Below are 25,891 nucleotides of genomic sequence, written 5' to 3'. Positions count from 1 at the left end.
CTGTTTGCTTAATTCGTAAACATCTACATGTCTTTCCACCAAGACCTAACCATGACTACTTCACGAGAAATTCTACGTTTAACGTCTATTTGCCAACCCCGTCCTCGGAGTTAGTAAAGAAATCTATATTATACTCCGCAAAAAAACTTTACAACCATCTCCCTCTCTTCTACAACTTAAATCTGCAGCATCTTTCCCCAAATTCCGTAAACTGACAAAAGCCTACCTATCTGAAAGACCGTATTACTCAGTACAAGATTTTCTTAATCAATAACTAAGAAATTACAGTACCCTTTGCACAAGTAGTATTTTTATTATTTTTTTATATATATTTGGGTGTCATATGCAGCAGATTAACTTTTAAAACTTTTTCTATTAATTACTGGGTAGACTATGCATTTGCAATTTATTTTAAATTTGCAATTGATTATTTGTGTTTAACTTCATTATTGTTATTATTATTTTAAATACATTGACGATTTATGTAATTTTAGTAAATTGGATTGTTATTGTTTTGCTTTCTTGACTTTTCTAAGCTTTGTCGATAAAATTGTACAATTTTTCATGACAATCAAGCATATTTCTATTCTATTCTAGTATATATGGAAGACCACGGAAGAGGTGGATAGACGAAGTGAGAGCTGATTCTGAAAAGATATTGAGGATGGATAACTGAAGGAGAGCAGCCAGGGACAGAGATACTTGGAGGCGGATGCTGGGGGAGGTCAGGACCCGACTTCGGTTGTAGCGCCACAGGAGAAAAAGAAATAGATTCTCTGTTCCTTTAAAGAGACAACCATTAAGAAATAAAGCATAGATTACACTCGTAATTAAATAAAACTTTTCAATTAAAAAAACAATTAAAAAAGTAAAAACATTTCAAAATAAACGGTCACTCGGATATCATGCTTCAGTTATCTTTTTATAATTGTAATGCACCGTATATCTCATTCTTCTTACATTATAGGACTTGTATAATTTGTAAATACTAACATCTGGTGACGAAAGAAATCATCTTTGTTTATTTGTAAAATTTAATAAAAAATTTTGGTCTTGGTAAAAGGTATATTATTTTAAAAAGCCCTATAGGGCTACAAACATCGAACAGAACGTTTTCGCTCTAAAAAGAGCATCATCAGTGTTGCCTAAAATAAGTATAACCATATTAATTATCAAAATGTTGAATTTAAAGTGATGACCAAGGTAGAATCAAAGTTTGGTTATACTTACAAGAACATGGTGAGCCAACCAAAAAATACGAAGGTCAAAGCCTTTCAAAAATGGACTAAAAGTCACATCAAAATGCTAACATAGCAAATTCCAAAGGATGGATATAATCCCTAAGGATATGGCCCTAGGATAACATATGACTCCCACACGTTGTAAGTGGGTCAAAGGTAACAAATTAGGTCATTATGTTACAAGAGCTGACAGGCAACTAAGATATGAGATATCAAAAGCGAATCTGTCTGATGTCAAGACAACAATTGTCAATGGAACTTGAAGTATCATGAAAAATTGGTTACACAGCTACTAAATTTATAGTTGTTTATAGTACAAGCAATGATAACAGCTAACATCAGTGTGTTGGAATTATAAAAATAAAGAGTTAGTGAGAATAGATTATCTAGATGTAAAATAGAAGGGGGGAATTTGAGTACCCACAATCATCAATGAAGTGTACGTAAATTGATGAAGAAAGATAGGCAAAACAACATACAGATAATGTAATGTATGGTTTATGTTTTGAAATTAGATAATTTATATTTGTGAACCAACACAAATGATGGCTGAGAGGCTGGCTGAAAAACTAGAGACAAAATAGGGGTCGTGATATCAAATGCTGAAAAAGTTGTAAATGCAAAATCTTATTTATAAATTAAAAAAATATAGATGGGTTCATCAACACAAATTTACAAGACTGAAAAGGTTGTATTACAAGCTTAGTCCAAATTTCTTTATTATGTCCTTTTATGTTAAATAACATCTAGGGCAAAGAAAAATTAATAACTTGGATAAAAGTGTCTAAGCTACAACTAAAGTGGGGTCAGATGAAGATAAGTGTTGAGTAAGATTATTGAGTATATGAGAAAATTAAAAATTGTGTTTATTTGAGATAGGTGAGTTTGTGGTATATAAAGTAAATTTGACATCACTATTGAGACTAATTAACATTATTGAGAGACTGGGGACTCCAGAGACCAGGCAACCAAACAAACCAAATGATGAATGAAAGGTTGGCTGAATGGAATAACTACTAGATGTGTGAAACTTGAAAGATATATTGTACAGTATTATTGGTTGATTTAGTTTAGAATGAAATAGTTATGATTGGACACTAAACGAAAAACGGTTTGAAAAGATGATGTGGAGAGAATGGGATATATATTGAATAGATATAGTTGTGTACAAGTTGTGACAAATGGATGTTGTGGATATAGTTGAAATTGCTTTGTTTGGGAGAAGAAAAATTTTTTTGAAGAAAGGATTAGATGATTATCGAAAATTGAGTGAACATGTGGATGTGTGTGAATAAGAAGAGAAAGGAAAAAAAAAAAAAATAGAACAATATTGGTAGATGCGAATAATTAGGAGAAATAAAGTAATATAAGAAACAGATTTATAATGTAATTTATGAGAAAAGTTGACGATGTAACGGTTGAAAGTCACGATTGAAAGACACATGGCGATTAACACAATTTGGACTTCTCTGTTTCTCTTTGACTATTTCAAGATCCTCATATAGGTCCAATCTCAGAAAGTTTTTATCGGGAATGTTATGTATTAGGGATACGTTATCAGGGATATTGAGAGTATGGTTGTTTTGTTTAAGATGTTGAGAGAAGGTTGATGTATTCTCTCTTTTACTATGTTCAAGTGAACGGGAGGCAAGTGACCTACAAGTTCTCCCTATATATGTGGCATCACAATCAGAGCATTGCAATTTATAGACACCGCTACGATTCATGTAGTTAATAGGGTCTTTGGAGTTGGAAAGGCACTGTCCTAAATTACTTGATACCTTAAATGAAATTTGAATGTTATCAACTGATCTTTTAATAATATCTCTAATATCTCCAGACAAACGTTCATGATGATATGGTAAGGAATCTGTATGTTGTTTTGCCTATCTTTCTTCATCAATTTACGTACACTTCATTGATGATTGTGGGTACTCAAATTCCCCCCTTCTATTTTACATCTAGATAATCTATTCTCACTAACTCTTTATTTTTATAATTCCAACACACTGATGTTAGCTGTTATCATTGCTTGTACTATAAACAACTATAAATTTAGTAGCTGTGTAACCAATTTTTCATGATACTTCAAGTTCCATTGACAATTGTTGTCTTGACATCAGACAGATTCGCTTTTGATATCTCATATCTTAGTTGCCTGTCAGCTCTTGTAACATAATGACCTAATTTGTTACCTTTGACCCACTTACAACGTGTGGGAGTCATATGTTATCCTAGGGCCATATCCTTAGGGATTATATCCATCCTTTGGAATTTGCTATGTTAGCATTTTGATGTGACTTTTAGTCCATTTTTGAAAGGCTTTGACCTTCGTATTTTTTGGTTGGCTCACCATGTTCTTGTAAGTATAACCAAACTTTGATTCTACCTTGGTCATCACTTTAAGTTTAACATTTTGATAATTAATATGGTTATACTTATTTTAGGCAACACTGATGATGCTCTTTTTAGAGCGAAAACGTTCTGTTCGATGTTTGTAGCCCTATAGGGCTTTTTAAAATAATATACCTTTTACCAAGACCAAAATTTTTTATTAAATTTTACTTGTAATTAATGGTATACAGCCAGCTACAGGAAATTCTTCCTAGTGGATCTTTGTTTATTTCTTTTTGTCCATGCTTAATACACGACTGTATGTAAAAACGACTGATAAGCCATGAGCTGATAATAAATTTTTACAAAAGTACACAAAATTTCGAAAGGTTATCTGTTGTTCCACTTAAAAATGATTAATAAAGGTCAGTGAGTCATGTTGCATTATCAGGATATACCGAGAAACTTGGATTGGCTAAATACCGAATACCGGCGATTTTATTGTTGTGACTGTAGAGTGCGATAGTATCATAGGCATTTTGTTTAACTAAAGAGAGATAGAATTGGAAGCTTACTAAAGGAGGCGAATACAGGCCGGAATGTTATTTATGTGTATGTAGACAGTCACGTATTTTGGCAAATAAACATGTCTATTGATTTATTTAAAAAAAAAAAAACAATATGAGGATTCAATCGATGTACTCGTATTTATTTCGATGCCACTATAGTATGCGGTCTACCGTCGATTTTCTGCTATAGCTTGGGATCTATCTGTATAGCTAAACAACACTATCTATTTTCAGAAGGGTTTACACCTTGCGCCTTGCACACAATAATGAAAGGCAGCAAAACGTTTGTGGTAGTCATAAACATTTTCAGGAATAAACAATAAACTTATTTGTTTACTTATATTTTTAAGCTATTTTTAAGCAGGAATCATCACTTTCTCTCTTATAAATTCTTCTTACGGTGCCTATCTGTTCCGGATGTTGGCGACAGGGCCGCCAAGAGGGCGGCACAGCCGGTACATTTTACCGAGGCCCGGCGATGTAAGGGGCCCGGCGTCGACCGAACCAAAGATGTAATTTTTCCCATTTTTTTGCTTCCATTTATGCTTCACTTTATGTCCATAATGCGTTTAAGTAATACTCGGCTATATTTAATATTATGACCTTTAATCGATTTGGTTTAAAATTTTAACAGCAATAAATCACAAAAGTCAAGTACTACAGTGCAGTCAGATAAAACAACTATGGTATGGATATGGAGATTAAAAATATATCAGGGTTTCTAGAAGATTTACAAAAAATCAGAAGAATCTATGTTGAAGAATCTAAACTAATTATACCAGCAATTATGGAATAAATCCAGTATTTACTCAAATAAAGAAAAACTGCGCAAAAAGACTGTGAGATTTTTGATGATTTGCCTGGGCCTAGTAGTGATTTAACCAGAAGATTTAATGCGGAAAATAAAATTCATTTGCTATTTAAAATTTTATGGATATTCCGAGATGAAGATGAAGACAGTATTAAAAAAATTGATATTATGTATTGCGACAGTTTTATAAAGAAGACATCAGTGAAGAATTGATAGATGAATTTTTTTATTTGAGAGCGATATACTACACGGATAATATTGGTGAATCTCAACTTTCTCCAATAGATTTGCTTAATAAAATTAAACATCTTAAATTTGAATCGTTATTGCGTTAAGAATATTTTACACATTACCGCTGACAGTCGCAGAAGCAGAAAGATCTTTTAGTTTTCTTTTTCGCATAAAAAATGCTATGTGGTAATGATAGCTACAATGAAACAGGATGGGTTAGCTGCCTATCAACTTTGTGAATTGAGAATGATTTGGCAAAATCATGCGATTTTTCGAAAATTAGAGACATTTTTGCCGATCAGAAAACTCGAAAAACACCTGTATTATAAATATTTTCACTATTATAAATATAATCAAAGTTGAATAAAATTTATATTTGAAATATTTCTTATTATTTATTATTAACACAGTGGACTCTCTCTATAACGAACACGAATATTACGAGGTTTCGCTTATAACGAGGTACACTAGATGCCCCATGAAATTCCTATAAAACTATAACACCCCTATAACGAGGCATATTTGGTTATAACGAGGAAAAATGAAATAGAAGAATATGTTTTTTACCTGTTTTTTAGCGCAGCAATGGCTATAAATAACTACCCTAACTGTCTGTATATAGAAATGCCCAACATCTCTGTTATTATGGAGACCAGTGCTGTAAAAAACTTCACTGCCTGTAATAAACTTCTTCCTTTATATCGACCGATATTGAATATTGTAGGAAATTTACGATTTATGTCTCATTGTTCAGGTCGACCATGGACACCCAATAAACTACGTAAGAGGCATCAAAACATTTCAATATTATTTTTGTCTGATATAACGAGACGCGCTTATAACGAGGTAATTAGTCCGCCATTTCAGTTCTCGTTATAGAGGGAGTCGACTGTAATTTATTTCTATAAAAATTAAACAATTTTTTTCGCTGTTCACTTTTTGCCGGGGGCTCACCCTTCACTTTTTACCGGGGCCCGCTCATCCCTCTCGGCGGCCCTGGTTGGTGATCAACATGGCTATCCTAACTTTGCTTGCTTGTATTCGGAATAGTCCGGTGTTCGATGTATTAAACCACTTTCTCAGGTTTTGAAGCCCAGATAATCTTCTTCTCCCTGGTCCTCTCTTTCAAAATACACAGGTACATTGCCCTGAAGAATGAATTGCAACAAGTCAATCTCTGTTTTTTTCACATAACATGGCCAAGATACTCTAGTTTGCGCTCTTTGATGGTGTAATAATCTCGCATTCCTTGCCCATTCTACGTAGGACCTCAATATTAGTCACACGATCCATCCACGATATTCTTAAAATGCGTCTGTAACACCACATCTCAAATGCCTCCAGTTTGTTTAAAGAAGCTTCGAAAAGTGTCCAGGCATCTACTCCGTATAATAACGTAGAAAATACATAATATCTGATGATAGAGATTTTGATACCAAGTGGTAGATCGTGACTTCTGAAAAGAGACTTCATCATTATGAATGCTGATCTCGCTTTTCCTCATCATCATCTTGGTGATACAGCCCTTAGAGGGCCTCGACCTTCTCAAGCGTTCTACTCCATTCTGTTCTGTCCCTTACTTGCACTTTCCAGTTGCCGACTCCGATCTTCTCGGCATCTTGTGTTACCCCGTCCATCCACCTCAGCTTTGGTCTACCCCGTCTTCTCATTCCCACGGGTTGCGCTGTTAGAATCTTTTTTATCATGTTCGATTCAGGGTCCCGGGCTACATGTCCGGCCCACTGCAGGCGGTTTCGCTTAATTACAGTGATTATTTCATTCATAAGAGATTCTGACCAATAGAAAGCTACAGAAATCTAAATTAAATCGATAATTTTTGATAATTTCCCGTCGTCAAGTATATTACGTCAGATGCCCTTCGTTGCTACGAAAAAATACATTCAGTGACATTAATGACAATTATTAGTGATGACTTTTAACCGTCAGATTAATATTTATAACAACTGTTTGTTTAATTGTACTAATTTGTGCTTACATAAATAAATTACAATAAAATTTTGGTTTTGAACAGTTTTATTCATGAAATAATCGCAACAAATTGCACTCGATCTCTAAAATTAATATAGAATTTTAGAGCTCTTGTGCAATTACTACTGATAATTTCTTTTCTTCCAAACGTATGCTTGTAGATATCTTACAGTTCAAAGTTATATCTACGCCTCCATATTCTGTTCTCACAGACCGCTCCGAATATCTTTCTTTCAAAAATCGATAGAGCGGATTCATCTGTTTTAGTTAGCGTCTATGCCTCTGATCCATATGTGGAAACGGGGACTATCAATGTTCTATACAGCCTTATACGAGCTTTTTGAGACAGACGTTTGTTAGATAAGTATGTACTTTGATAGACCATGATAACACCTGTTTGCAATTATTCGCCTTTTTATTTCCTCAGACGTGTTATTACTGGGGTTAACCGATGTCCTAGATATATGAACTCTTTGACCGCTTCGAAGTTTTCATCTGCGTCAACATTTCCAGCTCTTGTATTTATATTAGTCGCCATGAATTTGGTTTTTCTCGCTTTTCCTATGGGTTGTTTTATTTCACTTGAGTGGTCCCATTGGCTGTTTATGTTGGTACCAAGGTATGTGTAGCTGTCCACCCTGTCAATTGCTTGTTGGTTAACCAATAGCTGTGTATTTTTAATATTTCGCGCTTACTGACTACCATGTAATACTTACTTTGTCTTTTTCACATTGTGATAAAGTCCTTGTTCTCTACTTATATCTAATATGCGCGACATCATTCTTTGCAAACCAAAGTCTTATAAATTAAGGTGCATCAATTGTTTCTTTGATGATAATTACGCTGTATCGTTTGATAACTAATTACAGTTTTTTTTTCTGGCTTTGGTTTGGAACTAGAACCTTTAGCCACGTAATTGTATAACTTATTACTAAGTCAGGGGAGTAATGTGTAGTGTGTGTGTTGAGTAAGTGTCTTGTTACTTTGCAAAGTCGACGTCATTCTAATTACAGTTATTACGGTACAAATGTATTTTTTTTGTAACTAGTTGGGGTGCATTTTTTTGTAAATTATTAGTCCCTTTTCATTTTACATTATTTCTTGTCCTCCAAATGTTTATTATTTATCTTATGAATAAATATTTTTTTCTACAACAGTTTTCTTGCATTTCATTATTTTGCGCAAATCTTTCAGGAATTTTCCGATTTCGATCGGTACACTACACACTATAATACAGCCATACGCATAGGTAGACCGTATACTATAGTAGCACCACATGATAGTCGAGTGACCGCTTATTTTGAAAAGCTTTTGCTTTTTTAATTGTTTAAGTTTTATTTAATTATAACCTATACTTTATTTCTTAATGGTTGACAGCACGCTGAATGATTAGAGGATATATTTCTCTTTCTCCTATGGCGCTACAGCCCAGGTGGAGCACTGGCCACCCCAGCATCCGCCTCCAAGTATCTCTGTCCCTGGCTGCTCTCCTCCAGTTATCCACCCTCAATAACTCTTTATTATCGGTCCTCATTTCGTCTATTCGCCTCTTCTTTGGTCTTCCTACTGGTCGACGTCCCACCCTAGTCCCACTGAGTACTACTAAGTACTACTATTAAGTATTGTCATTATCCTTTCTTATAAAGTGACCTACCCAGCGCAATCTTTGTATTTTTGCACAATTTGCTATTCATGGTTCTTTGTAGTATTGATATAACTCGTGGTTGAATCTTATTCCCCACATAACATTGTCGCAGATGGGTCCCAATCAGAGGCGGCTTTACCTATTGTGCAGGAAGTGCGGTGCACACGGGCGCCGGGATGTTAGGGGCGCCGAGCACCAAAGAGCGGGTCCTTTACTTTGTTTCAACATAAAATATGAATTTTTTTTAAATAGGAGGCGGAAGATGAATCAGTAACTGACGCGAAAATACATTTTAAAGTAAACTTATACTATTACCTATTAGATACTCCACCTATTAAATTTGACGAACGCTTCGAACTTTTAAAGCAAAATAATGACACTTTTTCGTTCCTTCAAAAATTAAAACACTGGAAGGACAAAACACTGCAGTAAGCGAAGCCCCGCATACTGCAGACTTTTTATCGGCCGATAGTTTAGTCGGGATGGGCTGTTAGTGCGCATACCGAGCCAACTAAACAGTCGGGTTGGTGAAGAGGGCGCACGCTATCAACAGCCGACCGACTATTCTCGAACGATTTAGTACTAAAGTTCTGATTTGACTGTTGAAGTTAGTAGTCGCATAATGAAAAAATTATCCAGAAATGTTATTATCGCTCTCATATAATGGAGGAGAAAATCCAAGAAGAGATTCCGAGAGTATTGAGTGCATCCAATTTACAGTGAAAGAAATAAGACGACGCGATGGTTAAAAGTAACAGACGTGATCCAGAAGATTTTCATGTTAAAATGGAACTGGCAGGACACACAGAAAGAATGGAAAACAATTATTGGACGAAGCAAATTCTTGAATGGCGACCAACGACTAGCAAAATAAGTAGAGGCAGACCCCAAACAAGATGGACTGATGACATCAAGTGAATGGCTGGTCACGAATGAATGCAAAAAACAACAAACTAAAATGAATGGATACACCTAAGGAAGGCTTTCTTCTGGCGATGGATGGAATAGCTGTTGATGATGCTGATGATGCATTCTCAGTGACAGATTATTTAGTGGAAAATTCTACACAATGTATTCTAAATTACTTGATTACCCAAAAAAGTTTTTCGCCTTTTATCGGATGATCTTAGTCACCTTCAATGAACTAGTCATGCTAATTGGGCCATGCAGGTTTCTACAATTAACGATTGTGAATAAGACGATGCCATTTTCTCGCAAAATATTAAAAAAATATTCGTATTGGATACCAAAACTAGGAGAGAATTGAACTATCGACCGATAAACAATCGTCGTGTGTGCGCAAGTCCTAGTTAGCTCACACTGATTAAACTGTCGGCCGATATTTGGCCGACAAATTAGTTTGAAGGCAAACTATCTGCCGATAAAAAGTCTGCAATCTGCCTCTCTTTTTGGGTACGTTGTTCTGACGCCGTGAATACCTATTGGCTCCCGACATCATTTAATATTGGACTATTTACATCTGCATTTTTGTTTACAATATAAGTGTACTTAATACCCTCTAATACCCTATGTACTAGTACTAGGAATAGGTAGGTACCTATTCGACTATTCCATTTTGACTGCTCGTCTACCAAAGGGCGCCAGAGCATCGACTGCACACGGGCGCTACATGGGCTAGAGCCAGTACGAAAACCCTGTTGTTCATCTGCTAAACTTATCCTCTGATTCATTTCGTCTTGTAAGATTTTAGTTGTAAGTTTTAGGGTAGTATTTAACAAGTTGATACCTCTGTGGTTTTCTGACTGCTTTTTATCTGATTTTTTGAATAGTAGAATTAGTTCGCTCGTTCTCCAGTCTTCCGGTATTTTATTGTGTTTTATGATTTTGTTGATTAATGTTATTAATTGTTCTGTCACTGCTGCTCCACAATATTTCAGTAATTCATTTGGTATTCCATCCTTACCTGCAGCTTTTCTGTTCTTCAGCTTTTCGAGTGTTTTTCGTACTTCCTGTGTACTTATATTAACATCTTCATTTGTGGTAATTTCTGGTGTTTCCGGTTCTAGCATCATTTGTTCTTCCTCTGCATAGAGCTTTTTAGATAGTCAATCCATGTATCCTTTTCTATGTGTTTTGGTTCTATTAGTTCCTTTACCTTCGTTCTTTGACCTCTTATAAAGCGCCATATTTCCTTTTGGAGACCATAAAAATCATGTTCCATTTCTTTTGAAAACGTCCCCAGTGATCATTTTTTATTCTTCTTACTAGTGAATGTGTTTCGTTTCTTATATTTATCGTATGCCTCTTGTGTTTTAGTTGACATGTATTTAGGTAAGCTTTTTTCTTCTCTTTACATTTTTCTTTCCCTTCTGTACAAAACCATGGAGTTCTTCGTCTTGGAAGCGATTTATTTTTATTAATGTTTCTTTCACCGAGAACTTCCTTGGCTGAGGCTAAAATATTGGACTTAATTTTTGCCCAGCTTTCTTCGACTCCGTCACTTTCTGTGATATACATGTTGCTGCTTTTTTCCGTTAATCTTTTTTGGAATAGGTATCTTGTGGAGTCGTCCTGTAAGGATATCATTGATGATGTGCAAAATTCTGTTCTTCATCGTATTAACAGTATTGTTTTTGGCTTTTTGAGCGCTGAGAGAAATAATTTATAAATCTTCCGGAGTCATTTGGTTTCTGATACCAATCCAGAATTATTTTATTCTTTGATGTTCACCTTAGTATTTAAAAAATGAACACTTTTTTATAACTTTTTACAACACAAAAGGAATACAACTGTCGTTTATTTTTAGCCTTTTTCTTTTGTACAACTCAAACGGGTCCCGCTGAATTCGTAACTATTTTAATCCCCCATCCTAATTACAGGCCAACTGGCAACTCTGGCGCGCAGGTAATTTTTCGATAACCCACTAACTACCGGTGAATTTGTAACTTTCATTTTTTAAGTAATGTTGAGAATCCAATACCGGTATTCTAGGTATGTACCTGTATAAATTACCCTCTTTGAAGGTGGTGTAAAAGGTATTCATCATTTATGTATTGTCTCTTGGAAGAGTTACTAGAGAAAATCCAAATAAATTTTCTGAAAATGGCTGAAATTCTTGTAACAGATTTCGTAATGAGTGAACGTGGGTGTAACTTATTGGTGGTAAATAATTTTAAATTGCACTTAAAGAAAGTACTAAAAAGTGGAAAATATTTATGGTACTGTTCTGCATCTGGTTACAAGGCAACCTGTTATACCGACGATAAGTTTGTAGCAACAAACACTTATGTTGGTTATCAACAATTTGATGTCAAAAATGCACATTTTTGCTATTTTTTGTCTACCAGTAAGAAGAAAAGCATTTAAAACAAAATTTAAGATAACCGCATTATAGTGCATGTAAAACAATTTAAACAAGGTTTTATAAATCTTGCTATACTTAATTGTTGCTTATAAAACTATAAATTAAGTCAGTTAAACGTTAATAACTTATGTAAAAATAAAACTTCTATCTCGATATTATGTGAAATAGCCCAAAGAAATGAGTAAAAATACACGGGTTTTATGACACTGTGTAACTACTATATTTAACAATTGTTTTAATTTCTATATGGATAGAATAACAAAATTTATGTAAATCTGACCAATTTTTTCTCAATTTATTTATTTATTGATAATTTAAATGAAAAATAGCCGATTTTAAGAATTTTCGTCTATAAGTTACAACATTTTACCAAAAAACTGAAAAAATAACCGATTAGTGCATTGAAATAGCTTTAAAATGACTTGAAGTAAAATAGAATTGGAGCTTTGTTTACAAATAAACATTAATGAAAGGTATACATTTGCGATAGGCTTCGTGTTGGCTTAATCCGTTACTGTTCAAATTTATTTCTTACGTTTTAACCTAACTACCTGAGGTATTAGATTTAATCCATGGTTTCGAATTCACCTGTAGAAGGTTTCGAGTTGGCAGGTTCAGGTAGTAGAAAAGTTACGAATTGGCCGGTGTACATTTTAATTTGAAAATGTTTGTCATTAAAAGTTGAGAGTTGGCGCGTGTCCCTCAAACGTACCTTATTCCTTCTCAATACTAGTCCTTTCAAAATATGTATGTGCATCTTTACTTTTCTGCTAATTAAGTATCTTATATGTTCACATTGAACCCTCCTGATCAATATTTGGTTGTTTGTGTCTTTACAAACTACTCGAAACGAAAACAAATTTTTGGAAAAATGTTTTAACTTTTGATTTAACTTGTGTGCTTAAAAAACAAATTACCATCGAACCGATTCTTCACCTCTTTTATCACGAAACTAATATTCAACAACACTGATAGTGCTCTGTTTGTCTGTTTACATTGGGTCGTCTCGAGGCAAAGTCGAATTTTAATTTCATATTTTCTTGTTAAATTAAGAAATTGGTTATTGTTTGAATTGTGTTGTAATAAGGATTCCCCTGTCGAATTTTAAGAATAATCTGATCTGAAAGGGTAGTACGAGATTGAACTTGATTCAAAGGTTATCTATTAAATAAGATAGGAAGCTCAAAATAATCACTATAAAAATAGAAATACATGGATTAGAATTTAGAATCCATGTGCTTGACAAATGTGAAGATGTTTTAACTAAGTTTATTATTAAATCAACAATAAAACTAAAAGAAGGATAATCTTGTGAGAATCTTGTGTCAGATGGACGGCTTCGTGTAATGATTTTTCCTACCAGAGTCTTCATTGGATCTGCCCATCGTGTTGTGAGAACTTCCTCTCGATTTTCGAGCTTCTATATTTCCTTCTACTACTATAAAGTCCTTAGAAGAGCTTTAGCTGATCTTAAAGTTAAGGTACGTGCATAGTTCACAAAAGTTAGTAATAAGCGCACTAGTAATACAGGGTGTCCAGAAATTCTACCGACAAACGAAGACAGGAGATTCCTCAGATAATTTTAGGATATTTTAACCCAATTCACCTAGTCCGAAAATGCTTCCTAAGGGAGCTAGAGCTCTTTGAAGATGGCGTCTTGTAATTAGTTTTTCTTAAATAACTCCAGAACGCTTCTATTGAGAAAAACTAAAATTTTTACACGTATTTATTTTCCAGAGATAAATCGATTCCATGCATTGCGAATTTCTAGTACCGGTCATAGGCGTCCGTTTTGGGTAGGGCAACAGTTATTTTATGGCATAACTTTTTTATATTTAATTTTTAGTTATTTCTGACTCTGGATTATTAAATTGTGAGGTATTCTACAACTAAAAGGTAAAGTTGGTGCAAAAACTCATAAACCTTGAAAATAGATATCCGAAAAAATAATGAAGCCTAAAAACATTAGGACATTTTAATTTCATACTAAATTGCGTGACTGGGACCGATCTGCACCCTGATGTTTTCAGTAATGTCCTATTACATCGTTTTGTGCGTAGATTGACATCACAAGATAATTGTTTCAGGTTCACGAGATTTTGTACGTAGTTATACTGTTGTTTTAAGTCAATAGGATACACCGTTTTCCAGAAAAATCGATTTGAAAATTTTTCTTTTTATGAATTTCCAAAAAAAATTAAAAAAAAAACTATTTAGAAAAACGAAAACTGGTACGTTTATTTATATTTCAGACATGAATCGATTTCATTAATTGCGAATTTCTAGTACGGGTCACATGCCTCCGTTTTGGGTAGGTCAACGGTGATTTTATCGCATAACAATTTTGTCTTTAATTTTTAAGCATTTTTGACTCTAGATTATTAAGTTATGAGGCATTCTAGTACTAAAAGTTGCTCTTGCTATAAGTTGGTAAAATACACCGTTTTTTTTTTTTTAATTTTTCAATTTTTTTTCAAATTCAAAGTACGAAAAATTTTCAAATCGATTTTTCTAGAAAACCGTGTGTCCTATCGACTTAAAGCAAGAGTACCTTTTAGTACTAGAATACCTCACAATTTAATAATCCAGTATCAAAAATGCTTAAAAGTTTAAGACAAAAATGTTATGTGATAAAATAACCGTTGCCTTACCCAAAACAGATGCCTATCATCAGTACTAGCAATTCGCAATGGATGGAATCGATTTATCTCTGGAAGATAAATATACGTACCGATTTTCGTTTTTCTAAATTGAAGCGTTATGGAGGTATTTAAGAAAAACTAATTATAAGACGCCATTTTCAAAGAGCTCTAGCTCCCTTAGGTCGATGCCACATTATGCGTTTCCGCCGCATCCGGTGAAAACGCATAGTGTGACAGATCGGTCCGGTTGCGTTGGAAGCGGATGCGTTTTGAGTCATCGGTACGCGCTTACTACCTGCACCAGACTAAACGCATAGTGTGACAGGTCGGTCCGGTTGCGTTGGAAACGGATGCGTTTTCACCGCATCCGTTCAAAACGCATAATGTGCCATAAGGCAAGCGTCCACAGGTCCGCATCATACGCATCGGATTAATTTTTCATACTGCGTCCAAGCGATCGGATTACCGATGCCACTACCTGCTAGGGTAGAAAAATTACTAAGGTAGACTTTAAAATTGGTTGTTTATTTATTTATTGGTTGTCTATTTATTTTAATAATTAATTTATGCATATTACCTATATTTATTAGTATGATATTTTAACGTATCTGTTTAGTAATAAAAAATTCACAAAAACGTAAAATGTATAGTTCTTTTTTAAATATCTACAAAACGAAAGATGCTAGGTACATACAACCTGATATTAAAAGAAAGCCTGTAATATTTACCACAAAATGCAATACTAATATACAATATACAGGGTGTACCATTTAAAAAAATGAAAAAAAATGTATTTGCAAAAAGTGATCACATTGTATTTTATACTGATATACCATATACCTATGTCAAAGATAATAAATTATTTAAAAATTACACTATACTGATAAAACTCTCATATGTCATTTTAAATATTTCGAAAATTATTAACTTTGGATCTATAAAACCTTACACAAACTCTACATGTTTTTAAAAAATAGATTCAAAAATTATTTGTAAACATTTTTTTATCGGCATAGTAATATTACAGCTTACACACCAATTCTCTCGGTAGACCGCAAGCTATAGCAGAAACACGATGGTAGACCGCATAATAGCACCCATTTTTCTAAGTAATTATACATTTGAATATAAAGGAATACACAAAGATGTTATACAATTTGATTTAAATGGAAAATAGTAACTACATCAGTAAAAAAGTTTCTTTAAAGATTAATTAAATACTTTTTTTGGTTTTTAACTACTTGTAACACACTTTGGTTGCTTTTTCATGTTTTGTGAGGGACAATAAAATGTCTCGCATCAATTTTACACTTCTCTCAGAAACATCATAAACAAGTCATAATATTTTTTTAAAAGTTCATTGCTCATTGCTGTGATAGAAAAATGTGTTGTTTTTTGAAGATATTCTTCTTTAGCGACGAATCTATTGAGGGTAAAATTTGATTTACCACGCGCATGCGCACACCGACAGTATGGTATTAGTGGTTATACGGGCTCTGATTGGGTGTTGAAATTTTGAAATGATCTGTCAATAATTGTTCAATATGGATATTATGGTAAACAAAAATATTGTATAATATTAGTTTTTATTGATGCGTGGACAGAAATAAAATAAAATTTATAATTATAGTGAGTTTTAAATAGTTTTGAAAAGCCGCAGGTACGTAATTTTAAATGTTTCAGTTGGAAATACCTAATAGTTTCAATACCTATCTATTAGGAAAATGTAAACAAAATAATGTAGTTACCTATTAGTAGGCAATGCTTTAATTTACATAATCTGATTACGAACAAACTTTCTAAAAATCTTCATCTCATATATTGTTTTCTTACAATATACTTTGTCATATTTTATTTCGACAAAAATCAAACTAATGATTTTATTAAATTCATATAAATTTATGGTGTAAACGTTTAGTTTGTGTATATTCCCATATGACGTACACGCGGATGTGGTCTAGTTTGAAATGCCGCGGCATGCCGTCAGCTTTCGTACAGCGCGGTAGAAGTGAAGTGAGTTCGAGCCCCAAGCAAGTTATTATTTTTTTATTTTTTTTTTATAGATTTTATGATTGTAAGTACTATATTATTATATAATTTTTGAAGATATTCTTCTTTTTTGAAAGTGGTAGATAAGAAAGTTAGTTTGATTTTTAAATAAAATAAGTACAAATAACCTTTTAAGTATATTTACTTCGTTTAAATTACCTATAATAGAAGAATATCTTTTTTTGTGCGTACAAAGTACACACACATTCTTTTTTTTTTTAACGAGAATAATTTTCATAGTTAGATACTCAAGATATCTTGAAAAAGACCAATAAACATGAAAAGTGAGTAATATTTATGACATTTTAATCCCCATAATCAACTTATCATGGGTTGTAATATTTTTTTCTGAATATACCTATATATAAAATAACAGTTAAAACTGAGTTTACTTGTTTCATTACGGACAAAACGATCGTCAAAATGCAAATAGCCGTAGATTAGCTCCCACTGGCCCAAGCGAAATTCCGTGGGGTGCGTCCACTGATCGGCATTCCGAACGATTCATCTTCACGCATCGCAAAAGTTGCCTCTCGGAGCAACCCTTCGGCATTCCTGATGGTGCGATCCGTACGATGCGGGTACGTGGACGCAGGTATTACATAAGTTTTTGTACAAGGCAAACTAAAATCCGTTGCGTACGATGCGTCCGATGCGTACGATGCGGGTCTGTGGACGCTTGCCTTTAGGAAGCATTTTCGGACTAGGTGAATTAAGCTAAATTATCTGAAGAATCTCCTGTCTTCATTTTTGCCGGTAGAGTTTCTGGACACCCTGTATATGTATTGAATGAAGTTTTGAATATGAAAAAATTATGTTGCCGGTGAGTGCCGCGTTTGCTGCCCATTGATCAAAAACATGATTGTGTGACCACCTTTGCTAATTTACTATTCTAACATATTGTATATATATATATATATATATATATATATATATATATATATATATATATATATATATACTATTCTACAATATATTCTATATACCTATATTGTCGCGTTTAGGGGGTTGTGCGCCACTTGCGAGAACTGCCGTTCTCTTAAATATCTATTAACGAAATGAGATGATGTTAACAATAAATCTGAAAATTCTCGTTGAACCACTTTCTGGTTCTGGTAACGTCCTTAAGGATTATTATTGAATTACCTAAAATATGGCATTTGGTTTAACATTGTTGGTTCATATAGTATGAAAATTGGTTCAATATTGTCTTAGAGTGTGCGCGTCAAGATTATCATACAAAGCAGGCTGTACATTGTAGCGGAGCGGAAAGAATGGAAATGGAGAGGAGAATGAAAATTCCGAATTCAGCGAAAAATTTTATTTGTGAAGTCGGAACTTTGTAAAATTTTTTTATCGAAAATAGTTCATCAAGGATAAATGTTCCTTACAATATTATTTCAATTAAAAGGACATCGCGCACATCTCATGAAAAATATAATGTCACACAAATACAATTATATTTCATTGAATAGATTCGTATCGTAGTTACAATCACTTCATATCATTGCGCCAACTCTGAATTTTGATTAATAACAACGTAAATTGTAATTAAAGTTTATGGAAATCACATTTTTGAAGTACTCTGCCTTAACCTTTAACTACACACGCTGGCGTACTTTGTACGCCAGATATAAGAATTCTACTGGAAATATATTTAAAAATTTAATTTTTGACCTTGCTTATTTTTCTAACCTATCACTGGAATGTGCTTTACAATTTGGTTTTAGTTTCGTTATAATCGGCGTTCTGGAAAGATCATAATTTACATTTTATTATTTGTTGTTTCCGGTGGTGGACAATATACCCCAGGATTATATTACTATAAGTCGTAATATAAGTACATATTTTAATTGTTTTTTATAGTCCAGAAAGCCACTGCGCATCCGCTAGGGAAAATATTCTAATTCGGATTTTTTGCACAATCTTACTCAAAAAGGACTCCTTTTAACAAATTTGCATGTTGCCAGGAACAAAAGGTGGTCAAAAATTTTTTAAACGTTTTTTTTTTTGTTTTTTTCCTAAAATTATTTCTCTTGCATGGAAAAAAGTTTTTTTAGGTTTTTTGGATCATTCCAAACAGATAAGGCCTTTAGTGAGTTTTCTCTAAAAATGATAGTTTTTGACATATAAGCGATTAAAAATTGAAAAATTGCGAAATCGGCCATTTTTTACCCTCAAGAACTATGTGAAAAACTGAAAATTTGAATCTTGCCAAGGTATGTAGACATTCTTTAAACATCGATTGATGAAATCCCGAAGAGTTTTTTTCAATACAATATTCAAAACTCCTTTGTTTTTTAATTGGTAATCAAGCGTGCGCGACACTATTTTCCACCGACAGTATGGTGCAAATGAAAGGAATAAATTCGTTATTTCGTAAACCGGCGACTTTAAGGAAAAATCCCGAAACAGGTCGATTTTTATTTTTAAGTTATGATATTGTAGCTTATATCGTATACTAGTGACGTCATCCGTCTGGGCGTGATGACGTAATCGATGATTTTTTTAAATGAGAATAGGGGTCGTGTGGTAGCTCATTTGAAAGGTTCTTCAATTTTCTATTCAGTAATGTAAACATTTACATAATTATTTATACAGGGTGTCCTTCTACTTATTTTTTTGTCAAATAATTTAATTTAATAAAAATTTTTTGGACACCCTGTATAAATAAGTATATGGTATGTGGATATGTGGAAATAAGTATGTAAATGTTTATATTACTGAATAGAGAATTGAAGAACCTTTCAAATGAGCTAGCACACGACCCCTATTCTCATTTAAAAAAAAGCACCGATTACGTCATCACGTCCAGATGGATGACGTCACTAGTATACCATATATGCACAATATCATAACTTAAAAATAAAAATCGACCTGTTTCGGGATTTTTCCTTAAAGTCGCCGGTTTACGAAATAACGAATTTATTCCTTTCATTTGCACCATACTGTCGGTGAAAAAAATTGTGTCGCGCACGCTTGATTAGCAATTAAAAAACAAAGGAGCTTTGAATATTGTATTGCAAAAAACTCTTCGGGATTTCATCAATCGATGTTGCAATCGATTTCGCAATTTTTCAATTTTTAATCGCTTATATGTCAAAAACTATCATTTTTAGAGAAAAGTCACTAAAGACCTTTTCTGTTTGGAATGATCCAAAAAACCCAAAAAAACTTTTTGCCATGCAAAAAAAATAATTTTAGGAAAAAAACAAAAAAAAAATCGTTTCAAAAATTTTTGACCACCTTTTGGTCCTGGCAACATGCAAATTTGTTAAAAGGAGTCCTTTTTGAGTAAGATTGTGCAAAAAATCCGAATTAGAATATTTTCCCTAGCGGATGCGCAGTGGCTTTCTGAACTATTAGTCATTATGGTAAAAAATATATTTCTCTTTGTAAACAATACTTTTTCTCCTGTAAAAAATCACATTTAAAAAAATTTTTTATTAGTAATTTTATTTATCATGGAATCCAGTTATTCCATGATTCCATTTATAAATCCCAATTGGCTTACTGAAAAGGAACTCCAAGTATTCACTGATGCCGAATAAGCTTTAACAAACAACTAAGTGTATTTTTTCAAAAAAAACTAAACAAATCCGCTGTTTTTAAGTGTATTTTTTTGTGGCGTACAAAGTACGCCACGCGTGTAGTTATGTTATAACTTGATGCGCGGGTAGTTAAAGGTTAATATCTGCAGAAAGTTTTATGGAGTGCCGATTCACAAAATCTCTTTTCTCTCTCTAACTCACGTATATACCTATTTGATGTTAGATCTATTTATATCAATTTATGCCGTTATTAATCAAAATTCAGAGTTGGCGCAATGATATGAAATGATTGTAATTTCGGGACGAATCTATTCATGTAAATTTTATTACATTTGAGTGACATTATATTTTTCATAAGATGGCTGCCGTGTCATTTGATATTGAAATCGCATATTTACGTAGCAAGTTAACATGGTAGCGATATGCTTTTAAAAATTTCCGTTCGCTCCCATGCTAGTCCGCACCGTGTTAATGTACTACCAGCTTAAAGGATGCAAAATGCTAAACTAAGCAAAATATAGTAGAACATGATGCTGTAAGACCCTGAACACATGAGGACGAGGACGCTAGATGTCGCGTTTGCCTAGCGTCGTGTTTCAAGTTACCAAGAAACAAATGGTATAGTACACATACAAGCGCGCGTTTATCAGGATTTATCAGATAAAACGTAGCGTTAAGCGCATTCATGTGTATGGGGTCTAAGACTTAAAGACTAAACTTACTTGCATTTATTGCATAATCCTCTAAAACCGTATTGTTTTCTACTTGTAATACTGGTAATGGTTTCACAGCCACAAATCTTACAGATAATCTTGAAGGGTTTGAACGTGGAGATTTGACAGGGGTGACTGCTTTTGCTAAATAAAAAAATAAAATATAGCAATTAGAGAATGAAAAACTTAACTTAAATCAAAGAAAAATGAAAAATAAAGGATGGTTGATCGAAGAAATATTCCTGATGATGGACAAGTAGAAACAGAGATTTATGTAGGTATGTCCAAACAGTGGACAAACATATAAGAAAAGAGATAAAAAAGTAATGGAGGAACTACACTTCTCCAAAAAATTAACACACCACCTTAAAAATGGGCCATTTTTGATGTCTCGAATTTCCTAAACTTGTCCGATTTAAATGATTTTTTAATATGTTATAACCTTATTCTTCAACAATATCGCTGTAATAATACTGTTGCTAGACATTTAAATTGTCATTATACCGCAAGTCAGTGTACTATTCACACTGTGTTTTTTTCTCAAAGTTCGCAACACCCTGTGGAATATTCTAGCATTTATAAAATACTGAAATTAAATCCCAACTATAGCCTCAGGTTTTCTGTTTTTTGATACATTCGCTTATGTTGGATAATAAAAAGTTAGGTACTTTAACAACTAGCCATGTTTTTCATCAATACAGGGTAGGGTGTTTTTAAGTAAATATGACAAATTTTAAGCACGCCAATTTAAGTTTGTCATACTTATTTAAAAACACCCTACCCTGTATTGATGAAAAACATGGCTAGTACCTAATTTTTTTGTTATCCAACATAAGCGTATGTATCAATAAACAGAAAACCTGAGGCTATAGTTGGGTTTTACTTTCAGTATTTTATAAATGCTAGAATATTCCACAGGGTGTTGCGAACTTTAAGAAAAAAACAGTTTGATTGTTACACCCGGTCTACAATGGCAATTTACCTGTCTAGCAACAATATTATTACGGCAATAATGTCAAAGAGTAAGGCTATGGCATATTAAAAAAAATCCCTTAATTAGCTTTAGGAAATTCAAGACATCAAAAATGATCCATTTTTAGGTGGTGCATAAATTTCTTGGAGAAGTGTAGTAAAAAAACGCGATTATTTTGGCAGTATAAAAATGCCAAAGGAAAAATAAAACAAAGAAAATAAAGTTCCACGAATAAGAGAGTAATTACATACATAGATATAGTCGGTTCGCTCAACTCAGACACAACTGGCTAGTGATTTTAGTCTGTAATTTTTTTGTTTTTTGCCAATTTTGGCAAAATTGCTAACTATTTAGTAATTATTAACTATTTAATAATTATTTTTTTGCCAATTTTAGCAAATTGGCCAAATTACTTACTAAAATCACTAGCCAGTTGTGTCTGAATTTAGCGAACCGACTATAACAATAAGCATTGGAATGAATGCATGTTGTTTGGACCACAAATTCTCAGATATTTCAACAAGGAATATATAGAAGAATCCTCTGATATAACAACTTCACAAGCCATCAAAGTAAATAAAAATAGTAAATCGGAAAAACCAGTGATTCGGATGAAGCTCAGGAATATACATGGCAAGAAACAGAGAAACTTGTGCCCAATACAGGGTGAATAAAGTTGACATAGGAAGACAGATAGAGGGAAAGCAACTGGATATGAGACATACAGGGTGTCCCCGAAAATAGTGGGTTCCTTAAAGGTATAGGTAGAAGACACAATGTAGAGCAAAAAAGTCTTATAACATTTTTTTCTAAATTGATCCGTTTGACCAAAAAACGAAAATACATTTTGATATGCAAATTGAAGTCTGGCAACAAAGCGCAACTCAAAAATCTAAAGGTTAAAAAAGTAGGTTTGTAGGTCAGTTGCATCTGGTAGGTAAAATAATGTAAATATCAACCAAACCCATATCCATTATTTTGCAGGGAGGTACCTACGATGTCAACAACCCCAAAAATCACACCTCAAAGTAAATAAACAAGGGGTTATTAGGTTAAATTTCCACAGGCACAGCAAGTTCTTCTAGGCTAAGTTGCCAGGTCATTCAAATTTATGAAAATAAAAATTCACTTATACAGGTTGTTTCATTGGGAAACGGAAATACTTTAAGAGTGAATAGAGGTCACCGAGCCGGTGCTAGATATACTACATTTTTTGCCCTATCGACTTTTATAACCGAGTTACAGGGTGTTTTATCGATTTTGCCCATTTCTTTCCTAAGCCATAACTTTAGAACCACCCTGTATATTTTTTTTGATATTTGGTACACATATGTCTCATTCAAAACCTAAACGACCGACATACTAACCATAAGAAAAATCCAGGTCCGGATTAACAAAAAATTATAAAGTAATTGTGATCTTAAAACAACACCCTGTATATTCAAATTTCAAAGAGCACAAAAAAGTACGTTTAACGGTTTGCTTCAATTTTTCGGCCAGACAATTTTATGACTTTAATTCTGAAATCATATTGAATTTTTAAGAACTCGGACATTAAAAAGCAGATATTATTAACTTTTAGTTCTAAATTATTAAAGTTATTGCATAAATACTCATTTTAAAAATAATCAATACTTATTTACTACATTGGAACGACCCAATTACTAATGACAAGAAAAATCCAGGTCCGGATTAACAAAAAAATATAAAGTAATTGTGACCTTGAAACAACACCCTGTATATTGAAATTTTGTAAATTTGTTTGCGTATTTTAAAAGAGCATAAAAACTGCGTTAAAAGGTGCATGTCAAATTTTTGCGCAGATAATTTCATTGCGGCAATTTTGAAATCATATTGATTAATTCTGTCAAGGTCACAAGAGGCTGCCAGAAAAATGAAGAACAATCCCAATGTAATAGAAAATCGATTCGAAATCTTTTAAAATGAGCAAGGAAATGCATCAAACAAAATGGCGGACATTTTGAGCAACTGTTATATTTCAAATATTTTTAATGTATGTTAAATTGTTGAATTAAACGATTTTTTTTATTAGATATAGCTGTTTTTTAATTCTCTACTAAATCATTAAAATATCCCAATTCTCGCAATTCTAATTTTTAGTGATGTGCATACAGCTACAAGTCCAGAGAATCCATGAAGCCAACGTAGTAAATAAGTATTAAGTATTTTTAAATAAGTATTGATTCATTAACATTAAATTATTAAAAGTTAATAATACCTGGTTTTTAATCTGAGTTCTTTAAAATTTCAAGATAATTTCAAAATTGATGTAATTAAAATCAACGGCGAAAAAATTAAAATGAACCTTCAATCACAGTTTTTTATGCTCTTTTAAAATGCGCAAACAAATTTTCAAAATTTCAATATACAGGGTGTTGGTTCAAGGCCACAATTACTTTATATTTTTTTGTTAATCCAGACCTGGATTTTTCTTGTCATTAGTAATTGGGTCGTTCCAATGTGGTAAATAAGTATCGATTATTTTTATAATGAGTATTTATTCATTAACTTTAATAATTTATTACTAAAATTTAATAATACCTGTTTTTTAATGTCAGAGATCTTAAAAAATTCAATATAATTTGAAAATTAAAATCATAAAATTGTCTGGCCGAAAAATTGAAGCAAACCATTAAACTTACTTTTTTGTGCTCTTTTCAAATATGCAAGCAGATTTTCAAAATTTGAATATACAGGGTGTTGTTTTATGGTCACAATTACTTTATAATTTTTTGGTAATCCGGACCTGGATTTTTCTTATGGTTAGTATGTCGGTCGTTTGGGTTTTGAATGAGACATATGTGTACCAAATATCAAAAAAATCTACAGGGTGGTTCTAAAGTTATGGCTTAGGAAAGAAATGGGTAAAATCGATAAAACACCCTGTAACTCGGTTATAAAAGTCGGTAGGGCAAATTAATAGAACATATTTGGGTGCCACTATAGTATGCGGTCTACCGTCTACCCCGAGGATGCGATCTACATGTGAACATCTATTATATTGTGCAGTCTATCAATGGCAACCACAAAATTTCCGAAAGATTGTAATGAAATGAAATGTAAAAAAGCTCTTGTAGAAGAAAATATTTATTCACAAATAATAAACATTGAGCCTACAAAGGGTTTGTTCATCATCATCATCATCATCATCATCATCAATGGCGCTACTACTCTTCGTGAGTCTTTGCCGCGTCTACTATTGCCTTCCATGTTTGTCGGTCCTGTGCCACTAATTCCCATTGTCGCACTCCCATTTTCTCTAGATCTTCTTTGACTGCATCTTTCCACCTTTTTCTAGGCCGCCCTACAGACCTTCTTCCATCTGGCCTTTCCCAGAACACATTGTTTATAAGGCGATTGTCGTTACTGCGTATCACGTGCCCTGCCCATCTGAGTCTATTAGCCTTTATATATCTGACTAGATTTTCTTTTCCGAATAGAGACTCTAGCTCGTTATTGTATCTGCGCCTCCATTCGTTTGTCACGCTGTCTCTGCAAGGGCCTGTTGCAAAGGGTTTGTTGTCTTTCAATATTGTGTGCAAACCCTTCTGAGAAAAGATTATGGTGTCGTTTAGCCACACAGATATACAGTGCTGGCAAAGAATCTGGCATTATTATTTTAATTTTACAAATTAATAGTTTGTCATACCAATTTACTATTTTAGTTATGAATAAGCCACAAAATTGACTTATTCCCCACTAAAATAGTAAATTTCTAGATAAATATGACAAAGTATTAATTTGTAAAATTAAAATAATACTTCTTCTGATTTATGCATGTTGTTCACTTTGTGAAG

At 33.3% G+C, this 25,891-nt stretch overlaps 2 protein-coding genes across 3 annotated transcripts in view; one reads left to right on the top strand and one right to left on the bottom strand.

Annotated features, from left to right (window-relative positions):
• LOC114332108 (MATH and LRR domain-containing protein PFE0570w) overlaps positions 1-25,891 on the bottom strand; it is a 110,269-nt gene that overhangs the window by 52,348 nt on the left and 32,030 nt on the right. Inside the window, exon 3 of the mRNA XM_028281833.2 lies at positions 21,110-21,244. Coding sequence (XP_028137634.2) covers positions 21,110-21,244 — 135 coding nt within the window. The remainder of the gene's footprint in view (positions 1-21,109; positions 21,245-25,891) is intronic.
• Positions 13,399-25,891, top strand: part of LOC114332110 (sulfiredoxin-1) — a 38,943-nt gene continuing 26,450 nt past the window's right edge. For both annotated transcript variants that reach the window (XM_050644704.1, XM_050644701.1), the window contains exon 1: positions 13,399-13,626. The gene's annotated coding sequence lies outside the window, so the exon portion shown is untranslated. The remainder of the gene's footprint in view (positions 13,627-25,891) is intronic.

The sequence above is a fragment of the Diabrotica virgifera genome, chromosome 2, assembly GCF_917563875.1.
Source record: "Diabrotica virgifera virgifera chromosome 2, PGI_DIABVI_V3a".
Classification (NCBI taxonomy): Eukaryota; Metazoa; Arthropoda; class Insecta; order Coleoptera; family Chrysomelidae; genus Diabrotica; species Diabrotica virgifera.
Note: the sequence above shows the minus strand (reverse complement) of the source record. Positions and strands in the feature narration are given on the sequence as shown.